The sequence below is a fragment of the Onychostoma macrolepis genome, chromosome 14, assembly GCF_012432095.1.
Source record: "Onychostoma macrolepis isolate SWU-2019 chromosome 14, ASM1243209v1, whole genome shotgun sequence".
Classification (NCBI taxonomy): Eukaryota; Metazoa; Chordata; class Actinopteri; order Cypriniformes; family Cyprinidae; genus Onychostoma; species Onychostoma macrolepis.
The window spans coordinates 6,372,908-6,388,607 of record NC_081168.1 but is presented as its reverse complement, the minus strand read 5'-3'; the positions used below and the strand labels follow the sequence as shown (position 1 = coordinate 6,388,607).

General features: G+C 35.3%; 2 protein-coding genes across 3 annotated transcripts; both read right to left on the bottom strand.

Annotated features, from left to right (window-relative positions):
* Positions 1-123: 123 nt before the first annotated feature.
* xiap (X-linked inhibitor of apoptosis) lies at positions 124-7,721 on the bottom strand. Of its 2 annotated transcripts, none has more exons than XM_058798836.1 (7): positions 7,565-7,721; positions 4,080-4,865; positions 3,599-3,698; positions 2,675-2,753; positions 2,503-2,539; positions 2,198-2,371; positions 124-911 (listed from the first exon to the last, which is right to left on the bottom strand). In XM_058798836.1, the coding sequence occupies exons 2-7, from the start codon at positions 4,843-4,845 to the stop codon at positions 721-723; spliced, it is 1,347 nt and encodes a 448-aa protein (XP_058654819.1). In that variant the 5' UTR covers positions 4,846-4,865; positions 7,565-7,721; the 3' UTR covers positions 124-720. The 2 variants fall into 2 exon arrangements, with proteins under 2 accessions (XP_058654819.1, XP_058654820.1); XM_058798837.1 differs by having other exon boundaries at positions 2,198-2,368.
* A 3,678-nt stretch (positions 7,722-11,399) lies between these two features.
* Positions 11,400-15,458, bottom strand: psmd10 (proteasome 26S subunit, non-ATPase 10). Its single transcript, XM_058798119.1, has 5 exons — positions 15,278-15,458; positions 15,083-15,181; positions 14,692-14,838; positions 12,100-12,266; positions 11,400-11,987 (listed from the first exon to the last, which is right to left on the bottom strand). The coding sequence occupies exons 1-5, from the start codon at positions 15,389-15,391 to the stop codon at positions 11,834-11,836; spliced, it is 681 nt and encodes a 226-aa protein (XP_058654102.1). The 5' UTR covers positions 15,392-15,458; the 3' UTR covers positions 11,400-11,833.
* Positions 15,459-15,700: the final 242 nt, after the last annotated feature.

The window sequence follows — 15,700 nt, the reverse complement described above, 5'->3', positions numbered from 1 at the left end:
TGAGATGTATAAAATGAAATGCATTAATTGGTAAACAGGCCGAAATTATGGTGAGAATTATGGTGAGCCTCACTTTCCAGTTTATGAATTTTAAAACTGACAGATGAAACAAGAGAAAAGATCCACTGTGAAGTCCAATTTTATTGTCATTGTAATGGATGAAAAAAAATCATTATTAAAAGGAATTATGACAAAAGTATCAGGAGAAAAACAAGTTTGCACTGGTGAAGTTTAAGTTAACCTTGATTAAAAGCAATTATTTAATAAGAAATGAATAAAAGATCAAATATAAGGTGTAAAACATGATTGTCAAAATATTTAACAATGAAAAATTTTCATAAAAAGTAGTCTACATAAAGGCACTATGGTAATTAACATGAATCTGACACTGCGTATTTGAGGGAACCAACTAAGTGGGAGGTATTAAAAAGGATTCAAGATGTCTTTCCCTGCAGTATATTACAAGTTAAATTACGTAGTGTGTCCCTGCATTGATCAAAACCAAACACATCTATATACAGCTTATTTTGAAGTCTTAAGTGAAAAAATAAAAATATAATTTTATCATAGTTTAGTACATCTACAGATGTATGTCTACATATATATACACACAAATACAGCTTAAATTATACACATCTATGTGCTATTTTAGGAACGATTACATTCTGCCACTTTCAATAAGCATCAGCATTTCTTTTGGAGTGTTGGTTTCTTTGTCTTTTAGGCATTGTAGGTCTTGATCTTCTGAGTGATGGAGGCACAGCAGATGGGACACTTGTCCAGGGGTTCGGAGCACTTCTGACAGGTGACCAGGTGTCCACAGGGAATGAAGACAATGTTAATGTCACTGTCCATGCAGACTTTACAGAGTTTCTCCCTCTGGAGCTTCTCAAGTTTCGTCATGGGGTCTTCTGTAGAAAATAAGTAAGAAACAAACGCAACGTTAAAAATATTAAAATAGTGATTCTCTGCTTATTTTATTATATTTATCTTATTTTATTAAGTTTGAAAGCTGTCAATCTCCACAATATTTGGCATGCTATTTTTAAGAGTATGATTTTTGTAAGTAACAATTATGTTCCAAAAGTTGCGATATATTTGCAGGTTAAAGACAAGGAAATACTTGAACATTTAGATTTTTACTAAATTACTTTAAAGGGGTTAAAGGAGGAGGGGGTTGGAGCATGCAATGACTGTGGCAACTTTAACATTTGAAAGAGTACTATGGCAAAGTTATTGCCTTCCTTATTTAAGCTTTTTTTTTTCTTTTTCATGAATATATAGTTGACCTGAAGAATGAAGGCTATATCATACACTTGGAAAATTAAGAGCTATGTCACTGCGTATCGACACGGGGTGTGACAATACACTTAGCTCACGAGATGAGACAAAATACAGATACTTGGTTCACCAGAACGAGGCAATATTTTAATACTATTTTTAAGAAATTTTCATTTACAAAATATGTCTTAATTACAAAAAGTAAAAATGCAGTTGTATTTTGAAATATTTGAACTAATCTAAGACTGTAACTAATGATTGCTTTGGTAATCAAGTAATCTACTGATTTTAAACAGTTGAGTAATCTGATATTTTTTAGTAACACAAATAGACCTAAGTGAAAACCAGGCTTTAGTATGACCATTTATGTATAAACTAACGATGAGGCAATAATAATTGGCTCAAATAAAATATCAAAACCAAGTAATTACATGGTTTTATTGAACAACGCTGTTAAAATACATAATGTAATAAGCCTATACATAATATGAACATAACCAATTTAAGTACATTATGTATTATAACAAATACTTGCAGAGGGCGCCAACATGTGACGTTTAACATTACAGCGCGATTAAACCATGTTTAAATCCATTAAATTTTTATATTTGGCCACATGCAAACTCAAACTTTTATTTTGAAATCACGATTACAATAAATGGCATATTTAGATATAGGTTGATGTATTCTCCTGTGTTGGCAAAGGTTTACAGATAATTTGCGTTACAAATCTAGTCAGATAATGCAGATAATGAACGTTGAGCAATTCAAATTCACAGTATATGCAGAGGAAGAGCCCCTTTCACACATACAGTCTGTACGGGTAAATTACCAGTAAGTTACCATTAAGAGATCACGTGTGATCCGGCACAAATCCAACTTTCAAAAAGAAAAAGAAAAGAAAACGAGCACTTGCCAGCTTTCTCGGGTGTGATACTGGCACTGAGGTCTTGAATAAGGGCCTCTACTGAAGTATAACCCTCAGTGTTCTGACGTAGTTTCTGCAGAATGGTGCGCTCCACTTTGATGGGGTCAAAACCCATATCTACAGCCTTTTGTGCAATCTTTGACTGCATGACTTTCTGTGCTGCTGAACACAAAGTAGAAATCAAATATTTTGGCAAGACAGGATGCTTCCAGAAATATTGCAGACAGCAGTTATAAAAACTATGATTATGGCTTCATTGGATTTGAAAGCAAATTAAACTCCGAAAAGCTTACCTTCCTCGTGACTTGAAAAGCCATTCTGACTTGATCTCTGTAAGGACAAATTACAAACATAAGACATATAGCACCCACTATATACATCAGAATAAAAGGATTGTGTTCTTTCTGAATTATCCATTCAACACATTCTGTCAAGTACGCATAATTGTGTAAAGCAATGACTCACTGAATGGTCTCCTTTTGGATATCTCAGCTGCATGGTGTTGACATATTCTACTCCTTTTTCTGCCAGAAGGAAACTGCAGCTGGGGGTCAATTATAATAATTTCACAATTAGACACCGCATTTTTCACCATGGTTAATGCTTGCCTCACATGATCAATATCTAAAATATACTGATACTATTCCTCACGTTGTATGGACTAATTTTCTTTAGGGACACACAATATATCAGTACCATATCAGTTATTAGATAATATTAGGGTCTATAATTTGGCTGTTTCGGTTGATCGTGTTATAATTGAATTATTTGTTTAAATTAAGTAATTGAATTATTCAAGTATACATTATACAATGACTAAGGCATAAAAAAATATCCAATGTTAAAATGTTATCTTTAGTGAATCTTAAAACCAATAACCCTATTATGTAAAGTATGAAAATGGATATTATCATTAACTAAAAATAAAAATTGTAAAAACTGTTACTTGACACAAAAATGAAACTTGAATATATACATTTAAAAAAACTAATTTTAGTTTGGTTTAACTTGAAGTACTAAACTAAAATGAATATATATAATAGAGAGAGAGAGAAAAAGTCAGTGTACTAAAAATGCTTAACTCAAATTAAATTGAAAATATAAAAAATGTAAAACATTACAAAAACTATAATAGTATATTAATGATACTAAAATAATACTGGCACATTATACTGTTGTGATGCCCAAATTCACATTTAAATGGCTGATTAATTGATTAATGTTCTATAAAATAGTACACAATTATTCTATTCTACTTATTCTGCTGTAACAACATTCACATTCATACATTCACTGCATGCAAAAGAGCAGTCTGGATGTTAAGTTAAATTTTGCAGTGAACATGCAAGTGTACTTCAATGTTTCAATACGTATGATAAAGAAATTCACCCTGGATAGTGCCTGGCATGCTCCTCCCAAGGGTCTTCATCAGGCCTCCACCCCTTCAGTCCTCCTCCACATCTGAAGCAGAGCACATGGTCCTGTTCTCCTATAGGACCAAACACCACAACAGTTTGTTCACTGTCTTCCAACAAAGTGCTGCAAGGATGACACATTTTTAAAGGCCAAAACCTGGAAACAATTTAGCATTTTAGCACTCTCTTCAAGTAGTTGTTTTCTTTTTTAAATGGGTTGTCGGAAGCTTAATGATGATGACATTGAAGTCATGTGACCATGTTGTGGTTCTTTAGCAGCCTACATTTAGCTTTTAACTTCTGCTAATTCTATTTAAGGTTATATATATATATATCTATCGATAGATATCTATATCCATCCACATCTCTATACATCTACACACACACACACACACACACACACACACACACACACACACACACACACAAGCTTGGAGAAACATAACAGTAGTTACCGCTGCTGTAGAAACCAGCTCTGGCCAGTCTCTCAGGGTCTATGGGATGCTGTCGGTCTCTGAAGGTTTCAAGACGCCCCTCAAAAGTCTCCACAGAGGCTCTCTGACCATTCGCCCTGGGTCTAGGTGTTGTCAGCGGCACATTGCCCACATCGTGGCCCAAGATGAAGAAGCAGTTTGGGTAGTGCTTTGAATGTTCATCCCAGGGTTCATCGCCTGGCTCCCATCCTGCCAGCTGCTGCCCACAACAGAAGCACTTCACAGTGTCATTTGTTCCTAAGTAATACATCCCTGCTGCTGCCAGGTCTTCGGGTTGAACTGGAGCATCTGCAGGCCACTCACTGTAAGTATTCAGCCGAGCTTCCTCGCTCTTCATGTGCGACACAATGGGATAAATGGTCTGATCCACCACCTCTCCCGTGCGGAGCTGGAACTCCATGGCTTCGGCCTCTTCGTTGTAAGCAGGGCTTTGAATGAGAGCAGAGGATCTCAAACCATGAGCACAGCTGAGGAACTTGCAGTTGGGAGATGCTTGCTGATGTCTCTTCAGCGGGGCATCCCCTCTGTTCCAGTCTTCCACTGTTGCATGGCAGCTAAAACAGCGCACCCTGTCTGCCTGACCTGTAAAATAAAAGCCTGCCCGGGCCAGGCGCGCAGCTGAAAATTCTTCAGAACGGGGGAAGTGCTGGAAGGAACTCACACGATTAGGCATGGATGACCATGCATCATCGGCTTCAATTTCACCATCTTGACTTGAGCGTGCCATTATTGCTTGTAACAAAATGTCTGTTAAAAAATAAAAAAAGGTGTCAAAATTAAATTCAAATATGTATACATTAGCAGCCAAAAGGTTGGAATAATTAAGAAAGAAGTCTCTTAAGCTCACCAAGGCTACATTTATTTGATGAAAAATACAGTAAAACAGCAATATTGTGAAATCTTATAACAGATGCGTGACCTTTCAAAAACTATTCTAATATACTGATTCGTTGCGCAGTTATCAATTATTAAGCAGCACAACTGTTTTCAATATTAATAATAAAGAAATGTTTCTTGAGCAACAAATCAGTATATTAGAATGATTTCTGAAGGATCATGTGACACTAAAGACTTTAGTAATTATACTGAAAATTCAGCTTTGAATCACAGGCAGAAATTACATTTTAAAAATATTTAAATAAAAAAGAAAACTTTAATATTTCACAATATTACTGCAATTTACCAAATAAATGCAGTTCATAAGACATTTCATAAAATAAAAAAATATGCCAAGCCTGCTAAAGAAAATTGTCATTAATCACTTACCCCCATGTCACTCCAAACCCGTAAAAACTGCCAAGTAATTAACATGGTCAAGGCCCAGAAAAGTAAGGTGACGCGGAGGAGACGAATTGTTGAATAAAGTCATTATTTTCTTTGCATACAAAAAGTATTCTTGTCGCTTCATAAAATTCGAAGACAAACGAAGCTTTTATAGGTTTGGAACGACATGGGGTAAGTGATTAATGAAAAAAAAATAAAATTTCATTTTGGGGTGGAGTAACCCTTTAAGGCTGGCTGTTAGTTTGCTGACATGTGGTTGCTCAGATCAATAAGATCAGACAAGTTTGAGCAATAGTCACTTTTGTGTAATTGCAACATTTCTAAAATCATTATCTCCTTTAGAAACACTGTTACTAAGGAGGTCATGTGCCATTTCCACGACAACGGTCTATTATCAAATCGAGTCACCAGGACATAGTGAACCTGGTGGGCCGATCAGAACATTCCACAGCTTCCTGAAACCGCCTGCGTGTGCTGGGTTTACATTGTTTGTGCATGATTCACATCCACCACTGACACACGTTCAATGGATTTCTACAGTCCTGAACTAGGAATGCAGCGCAAGGAATGTTTTTAAAAGAATCCAAAAAAAAATAATAATAATTTAACCGGGAGAGTTATTCAGAGTTCCTGTCACTTTAAGAGACAGAGGCGTAGTCAGTCACATGTGAACAGCGTGTGCAGGGCGATTCATTATAACATCCACCCTGCTTTACTGCTCAAGAACATTTAGAAACTGGCCCGACTACACTGACATAACTTAGTCACGTGGTTGTACATCAAGGACATTACAAATTAAATGTCTCATGTAACTTTTTTCAAACAAGTGGAATGACTGCGCCTTATGTCTTCACCTCTTGACATGATCATGACAATCAGTAACATTACCTTTCTACGCATAACAACATGCCACTCCAAGTTAAGAGATGTCTTGCCCCAGTGTTGCCAATTGGGCTACTTTAACATATTTAGACCCTGGAATGCGAGGGGAACCCCGCCAAAAAACCCGTGTACTTTACCCCAGGAAAACGAATTTTACCGGGGATCCCCCTCGAAACGCTATTGGGCTAGTTTTGAGTCAAAATTGGGCGGGTTTTGTTTTGAAAACCTGGCAACCCTGTCCTGCCCACTTTCCTATTCCTAGAAACTTGCAGGACTTTTTTTTTTTTTTTCCCCTGCTAATGTTGTTTTATTGCTTAGCATTTAAACTGTAAGTAAATTACACTTAAGAAGCATTGAAATTACTTTCCACCCTAAATCAGGACTTTCTTTAAATCAAAGAATTCTTTAAATCTAATGTATAACATAACATATAAATACAATTTCCATAATATAAGGAGCTTTCACGATGCTCAACCTGCCCTGTTAATATTTCACACAAAGACACGGGCATTTATTATTCTGTTAAAAAAAACATACACACATATATATATATATACACATATATATATATATATATATATATATGCGCATGTGTATGCATGCATGCATGTATGCATATATATATCCCCTGTCATTAGCAGGGAAAACAAATGCATTGTACATACATCCACACCATAGACTGTAAAAAACACACACAAACTTAATTTTGGATTAGTCATATGCATTGCTAATAACTTCATTTGGACAACTTTAAAGGCGATTTTCTCAATATTTAGATTGTTTGCACCCTCAGATTCTCATTTTAGTTGCATCTCAGCCAAATATCATCATATCCTAACAAACCATACATCAAAGCTTACTTATTCAGCTTTCAAATGATGTATAAATCTCAACTTCAAAAAATGGACCCTTATGACTGGTTTTGTGGTCCAGGGTCATATATATGTCAGTTTATTATGCTGTAAAAGGAGGTTTACTAACAGCAAAGATCTGTATGTGTACCTCATGGCACACAAGTTGGTAAGACGCGGCAGGTTTAATGTTACATGGTTTCGGTTTGACAGTCCGTGTGTTACACATTAGACTGCAAAGCGTTCACTTTTCTCCATTTGCGATCAGCACGGTCAAGGAAGACAAAACATTCAAAAGAAGGCCGCATCAGAGAACACAGTCGGACTTTGACCTTAACCTGACAATCAGGCTGTTAGGATTAAGAAGAGCGCACTAGCGTTAGCATTGGCTAACAGTCCGCGATGCCATAAACCTTAACGTCTGCTTACCTTCGGTGAAGAAACGCGTTATTAACTGGACATCAACCTCGGAACTTGAAAGACGACAGCTTCTCTCCGCTCTGCCCTTGGACGAAGCAAATAAATGAGTACTAGGCAACGAAAGTACAGAGGGCGGAAACTATTTAAATACGTCTTTAGTGACGCCCCAAACTGGAATTTACTATGGACTTGGTAGGCATTGCTGGGAACGCCCACAAAAACGTCATATCCGTTTACGTCATGGGGTGCTTGATCTTTACTTTTTGTTGTGATTTCTATTGATTTTTGCTTGGTGCAGTGCTGAAAAGTTGCTGTGTGGCGTTCTGTGCTTCTAATAAGTAAAAAATTAAAATAAAAAGCCGATCTGAAGATTTATATACTGCCGAATAAACTGACGGAGGTAGCACCTGAGCGGGTAGCACACAACATCAGAACTCCGACAGCAGTTATTATGGATATACAACGTATGAAACATATCAAGCTTAATATTCATATTTATATGCACTCCAGATAGGCTAGACTACTTACCCTTCAATGACCTGTCATTAGTCCAGTTCTGATGGAGCTTACACAGCAACCCTCCTTCACATCAAATAAATGTCACTCCCTGATATTTTGTGATGTAAATGTCATATTAAAACATTTATTTCATATTATTATATACAATCCCTTACGAAAATTAACAATGGTATTACTATAGTAAATGTAGGCTAGGCTAACCGTGTTTTTTTGGGCGTTTTTATTACCAGTTGTAGCCTATAACCACAGTTTTACTACGAATACCATGGTTAAACTATGGTTAGTGTAGCAAAACATGTTTAATTTGTTTTTACCATGGTTTACCTATAATAACCATGTTTTTTTTGTGTGTTTTTTTTTTTTTTTTTTTTGTAGCCACGGTTAATTTTCGTAAGGGATATTTTCATGTTATTTTATATATTTTTATTTTACGGCGTGTATTTGTGAAAATGATTAGGTTATACGTTTAGCACACCACATAATGCTGTGCATTTCAAGGCACTTCAGTAGACCTTTAATGTTACCTATGTTTTGTCAATGTTAAAATTATTTTTAATATATAAATAAAAAAGTATGACAGGCTTTTACTATAGTCTTTATTAAGATTAAGCAAAACAAAACGATAAATGTTTACTTTCACAAGCCGTCACGTATAGGCTTGTAGTAAGCTGACTCAATCAGGACAAAAAGAATCGGGAAACGACACCTCTGGCCATTTCGTTGGGTCATTTGTCCAGTCACAGATACCGTACGGACAGTCCGACCCAATACGGCTCAGTTTTTCGACGTACCGTGCTCAGTCGAGCAGCAGAAAAGATTTTATGTACATCATTCTGGGTTAACAATACACTTTTCCGTTGAGGGGGAAAGGTTCGTTTTTCCCCACGCTGACTCCGCCCACACAGCTATGACACGACACCGACCAAGGAACATGAATATTAATTAGGCATTGTAACGTTCGTATATCTTATTGGCTGGTGCGGCCTCATGAATATTGATTAAAGCGGGGCTCTCCAGTACAATTTCCAAGCAACCTTGAAATGACAAATTTAATATTAATGAGCTAAACCTTTGCAATAGTACGATTCGTAATTGTGGTTCGGAAATTTGGCAATTTGATTTCGCTTTCTCTACCCGCTTGCAGGGATTTTTCTATCATTTTACAAGAAAGCCCACAACATTTTTCATTATCCCTAAAATATCAATATGAGAAAATGAGCTACTCAACAATGCACAAGAGTGGTGCATTGAACAATGATCATGTATTACACACAGGGTTCCTACGCAGTATAGAATTTGATTTTAGCATTTTCCATATCTAGAAAAAAAAAAAGAAATATTTTTGTTGTCCCAATTCTGTTATCTAAAACAAAATTTTTCATGAAAGTTTGAAAGCATTTACAGCTGAGTATAATTATGGTTTATTCAGCTGGCACCATTGTCCTGTGCTTGGCAGATTTTAAGTTTAATTCCATTCCTGAGTAATCATTCTGCAATGAAAAGTACTTTTTGTAATTAAAGAAACAACATGCATGTCTTATAAGATGAAATTAAATTAAAACAATCATTCAAATTGAACTTTTAGTTATTCAGACATTTTTGTAGTGTTGTCAAAAGTACCAGTCAGCACTGAAATTTTAGAAATGTAATGATACCAGCCATTCCACAGGACCAGAGTATCGGGCCACTTAGGTTTTTCAAAGGCTCTGCATTTCTCAAAACTCCACAGTTTTTATTCAATGCTCGCAATAGAGTTCTCGTGAAACTTTCTACAAAGCACTATTTGCACTCACTAAAATCAGAAATTAATACATGAGGACTGGTGACACGAGACCACATTTTTGTCATAGCCATTCACATTTCACTTTTGCGGTATGCATATACTGTTTCAGTTACGTAACTAGAAACTTGCACCCAGCTACATTTCCACATTCAAATACTTCACTATTATACATTTTATTTGAAAGTGTTAGTGCAACCTGAAACCAGGTAACCAAATCGGGGGAAGGGAAGATCATATTCATGAATATAATGCCTGTGAAGGGTCTTCATGCATATTCATATGTGGCACATACAGTTTATGTGATTCTTTAAAACTGACTGAACCAGTTTTGAGTATAAACAGCTATAAGAGAAAAAATGTGGTGTTTGGAAATACTACTACAAAAAACAAATTTTCATTGACACTAGGGATGGTCACATGTGGGAGTGGAATTCATGAGAATGGAAATGTTGGAACCACACGAGTAATCACTTGTGTTCCTTATTTGTGAGTTTCTTAACCAAGTGTCTTTTATATTAATAAATATAATCTAAATGGTTGAGAACATTGAGACTGGTTGATACAAGATTTGGAGCTAGAATGCAGGGCTGTAACCACCATTAAATTTCACTGCCCAAAATGCAGGAACGGTGCGTGATGGGTTTTTTAATGTTCCCTGTTTGATATCGTCATGGGGCGAACAGTGGATTATCGTCAGGGGAAGTTATCTTCACCACTACCCTATTTTAGATGGTGACACCTTTGCTGACAAGCTGGCAGCTGGAACTGGCATTGCATGAAAGGCATTCATAAGATTTTTTTTTTTTATGAGTTTGGTCAGCAGTTCCTTTGTTACTAATCTAAAACTATTTAACAACAGTTGTTGTACGAGGAAGTCTGCTTAAATACATATCCGATACTGGTATTTCATTGAAAAGAAATAGAATGGCCAGAAGCTTAAGTATATTGAAAATGAAAAAAAAAACAAAAAACTAGCTGAACGACAAAGAATAAATGTACATCATATAATTATATAACATACACTACAGTTCAAAAGTTAGTCAAGAGTTTTTAAAAGAAGCCTCTTATGCTCTCATGCCATTTAATCAAAAATACAAAGAGAAACATTGTGAAATATTATTACATTATTTTTTTTAAATTATATTTTCTATTGCTATTTGTGTCACATGACCCTTCAGAAATCATTCTAATATGTCGATTTGCTGCTCAAGAAACATCTGTGCCGATGAATAATTTTGTGGAAACCACCAAAAAAATTTTTTCTAGATTCTTTGATGAATAGAAAGCTCAAAAGAACAGCAAAACATTTTTTAAATAGAAATGTTCTGTAAAAATAAATGTCTTGTTACTGTTACTGTTCAATTTCAATTGATCAATTTAATGCATCCTTGGAAATTAAAAGTATTAATTTCTTCTAAAAAGCTTAGTGACCACAAACGTTTGAATGGTAGTGTACGTGATGAACAGGTCTCTGTATTCAACTGAGTCTACATTTACCTTTTAACAAAATACTCAGATATGTCTGCAACAGTAAATTGTATTCAATTACAATTTATTTTCATTATAAAAAATGAGCATCAAGGTGGAAGAATACACTAAGGTGAGATAGACAGATACAAAACTAGAAATTACATTTTAAGTGACTAACCAATAACAAAATCAGCTTTAGGTTTAACAGAAATAAAGCATCCATTGCTGAAGTAATAATAATTAATAATAATATTATCCGTAAATCTAAAACTCATATACTCAATAAAATGCATGAAAAGTGACCAACATATCATGAGCTTTTAAACTGCCGAAAAGTGAATGTTGACCACAACATCATTCTTCTCTTCAGCAAACTTCTGTAATAACTTCCACTACAAAGCATTTCCTCTACTGTGTTTCTTTCAAATACTCTCATAAACAAGTATATTGAACAGCAGCTTAATTAACAGCCCCAAGTGCACTGCTCCATTTCTGCCCGGGGACCATCAACCCTCTACGATCCGTTTCAACACAGATCCCAGGCCACCTTTAGCCATTTGTAGAGGCGTCATCTTTTCCTTGTTCTCAATGTAGATGCTGGCACCATGTTCCACAAGGAGTTTTGCAGCCTCTGTTCGGTCCTCGTCACATGCAAGATGACTGGCAAAAACAAACAAAAAAAAGCTTATGTAGACCTGCTCTGAGGAAGAATTTATATATAATTATGAGCCAATAAAGAACAGTAACAGTGCTACACAGTGGTTCTACTCACAGAGCTGTGTTTCCCTCTGAGTCCTGAATGTTGGTAGAAGCACTCCCTTTCAAAAGAAGCTGAATGAGTCGATAGTTGCCTTTGGCAGATGCTCTGTGTAGAGGTGTGGATTCCAGTTTATCCGTTGCATTAGGATCTGCACCGTTTTCCAGTAACATCTGGGCTATCTGTTGAAAAAATGATGCATAAACAATGCATTATAATTGTTTTTATTAAAAAATATTTCTTATTGAATATAATGATTATAAAAATTTAATATATTAATATAAAAATAAATGTTCACAAGTTTCAGAAAGATTTAATGTAATCATTTAATCTAACTCTGAGAGCTGGCAATATATTAATAAAAAATAAATATAATAAAATATGAATATAAAAAGTTTCACAATTTTCAGAAATATTTAATGTAATCTTTTAATATAGCTGATTAAAAAGAGCTGGCAAAATATTAATATAAAAAATATTTAAAAGTTTCATGTTTTTAGAAAGATGTGATGTAATCATTTTATATAAAAAAAATAGTGTTGACAATATCTTATTATAAAACATATAGGAAAATATCAATATAAATTGTTTTACAATTTTCAGGAAAAATATGAAACAAACTACCAGAAAAAAAAAAAAAAAAAAAAGTGTCACTTTCATCAAAAATTAGGGGCGGTCACACATGGGAGAGGAATTCATGAGAATGGAAATGTTGGATCCTCATGATCAATTACCCGAGTTCCTCATTTGAGAGTTGAGAACTAATAAAAAAAAAAATGAAAAATAAAAAAAAAAGAGCTGGCAATATACAGTGGGGGAAATAATTATTTGATCCCCAGCTGATTTTGTAAGTCTGCCCACTTACAAAGAAATGAACTGTTTATCATTTTTTATGGTAGGTTTATTTTAACAGAGAGGTAGAATTAAAAAACAACAACAAAAACAAAAAACAAAGAAAACAATAAATAACATTACATAAAAGGTTATAAATTGATTATCATTTGATCGAGTGAAATAAGTATTAACCAGCAAGAATTCTGGATCCCACAGATTGGATGTGTGCACATGTGGAACACAGATTAGTCCTGTCACTTTAAGAAAGTACTCCTAATTTCAGCTCATTATGTGTATAAAAGAAACCTGTCCACAGGATCTGTATCTTCCATTCCAACCTCTCCACCACCTTGGGAAAGACCAAAGAGCTGTCAAAGGACATCAGGGACAAGACTGAAGACCTGCACAAGGCTGGAATGGGCTACAAGACCATCAGCAAGACACTTGGTGAGAGGGGGACAACTGTTGGTGCCATTATTCAGAAATGGAAGAAATACAAAATAACCATCGGTCTGGAGCTCCATGCAAGATCTCGCCTCATGGGTTAAGGATGAGGATGAGAAAGGTGAGGGATCAGCCAAGAGTTACACGGGAGGAGATTGTTAATGATCTCAAGGCAGTTGGGCTAAAATAGCCCATACGTACCTACATACACACTGAATGCTGCATGAAACAAATTCGACAGCGGAAAATAAATGAATAAATAAGTCAACTCTATAGCAGATTCCAAGTGATCAAGGGCTTAGGGCTTAACCCCATTGCAAGGGTTCTGCAACATAACTATAACCAACATAACGTCATAAATGACATACATCCGATTAAACAAGTTAGTGAGTGAAGGGAATTTTAAAAAATGAACTGAAACACAGCCTTAGAGAGGATCTGTGAAATGGAGTAAACCAAAATCCCTCCTGAGATGTGTTCAAACCTGGTGAGTAACGACGACCTCTGTGCTTGCCAACAAGGGTTGCTCCAAGTACCAAGTCATGTTTTTCTTGGGGATCAAATACTTATTTCACTCACTGAAATGCAAATCAATTTATAAGCATATTATAAGGTATTTTTTGGTTGATATTCCGTCTCTATCCATTAAAATGAGCCTACCATAAAAATGATAAACCCTTCATTTCTTTGTAAGCAAATAATAATTTTCCCGCACTGTATTAATAGGGCTGCAACAAATGATTATTTTGATAATCAATTAATCAAAGATTATTAGAACGATTAATTTACTAATAATCATTATTTCACTGATTCATCAGTAGGCTTAGATTAATAAATTATTCAGCTTTTGTAATTCTTTAAAATATTGAGATACATATTCTACACATATTCATATACATATAGGGCTGCTCTATAGCAGAAAATGAAGTTACAATTCTAACCAAAAGTGACAATGTGTTTCATGTTTAATCCTGTAAAGCTGCTTGCTTTAAAGCAAATTGCATAAAGTGTTATATAAATAAACGTGACGTGAGTCACATGACTTGCAGTGCAGTTATATCAAACTTACTTTTACCCCTAACCGAAGATCAGTCAATATATAATAACTCAATAGTCAACAATAAAAAAAAAAAGTAAAAAATAAATAAATACTATATTTTAATTTCGAATAGTGGTTTGATCTCATATGACCTAAAGTAAGGGCTTGAAATAATATATAAAATATTAATATAAATGTTATACGATTTTCAGAAAAAAAAAATGTTCGTGTAATAATTGAATTAACTCTGATTTAAAAAAAAAAAAAAGGCTGGGAAACGCTGAAGCTACCTCATATCGGTTTTTCGATGCTGCGTAGTGTAGTGGGGTACAGCCATTCTGGTTCACAGTGTTCAACTGAGCTCCTTTGGATATTAAGGATCTGACAATTTCTTCTCTCCCAGCAGATGCTGCTATATGAAGAGGAGTCCAACATGCCTAAAATGACACAAAAAGGGTATAGAACTCCACCAAGAGGATATGCAGTGAATGACAAAGCATCAATAGTGCTACTATCTGGACATGTAACCACAAAAAAACCTGATGTCATGTACGAACTGCACATTTAAAGGAATTAGAGATCAGCAATAACACTGAGAGGAAAGTTTCTTTTTAAATACCATAACATTAATTGATGCAGCATAAGGCTTCTGGACTGTAGCATGACACAATGCTGACTCACATCATCTTTGAGATCCACTTCAACTCCAAGATCCAACAGAAACTGCACGATATTCACATGTCCAGCTGAACAAGCCCAGTGCAGAGCAGTCCTGCTGTCCTGTACCAAACGTGACAGTAACATCTGAATCAATAGACGGACTTCAATCTAGCATCATGCTAACACGGTGTATGTGCTCCTACACTGCCCACATACCTGATCTGTTTTCGTCGCTTGTGAGCTGTCAGACAACACGCATTTTTTCAGTTCTTCAAACTTCCCAGTATAAGCCAAATTACAGATTTCTACATTTGATACTCTTCCTTCCATCTCAGACTTTTTGGGGAACGCCAGTAGTTTGACAATTCAATCCAAATGGTCCCGCCCCAAACAACAAGCTGCAATTTCATTGGATAAAACAACTTACTTAGGTGCCGCAGAATGGTGCCTGTTTAAAAAATAAAAATAAAAATACAATAACTAACAAACGTATCTAAAACTGTAATAAAGCTGACTGAGCCATTAATTTGGCTAGTTTGTATTGATGATTATATCATAGCCGTATGATTTTATTTAAAGCCAGTGTAGCCGCACATTCATTATATTTAGAAACTTTACATTCTATAAATTCTTTATTTT

Coding starts and splice junctions, on each gene's coding strand:
- psmd10 (XM_058798119.1), bottom strand. CDS start 15,391: ATGGAAGGAAGAGTATCAAATGTAGAAATCTGTAATTTGGCTTATACT. Junction 15,182..15,277: donor AAGCGACGAAAACAGATCAG/GTATGTGGGCAG, acceptor CGTTTGGTACAG/GACAGCAGGACTGCTCTGCA. Junction 11,988..12,099: donor TCAGAGGGAAACACAGCTCT/GTGAGTAGAACC, acceptor TGTTTTTGCCAG/TCATCTTGCATGTGACGAGG.
- xiap (XM_058798836.1), bottom strand. CDS start 4,845: ATGGCACGCTCAAGTCAAGATGGTGAAATTGAAGCCGATGATGCATGG. Junction 2,754..3,598: donor CATGCCAGGCACTATCCAGG/GTGAATTTCTTT, acceptor ATTGACCCCCAG/CTGCAGTTTCCTTCTGGCAG. Junction 2,372..2,502: donor CTTTTCAAGTCACGAGGAAG/GTAAGCTTTTCG, acceptor CTTTGTGTTCAG/CAGCACAGAAAGTCATGCAG.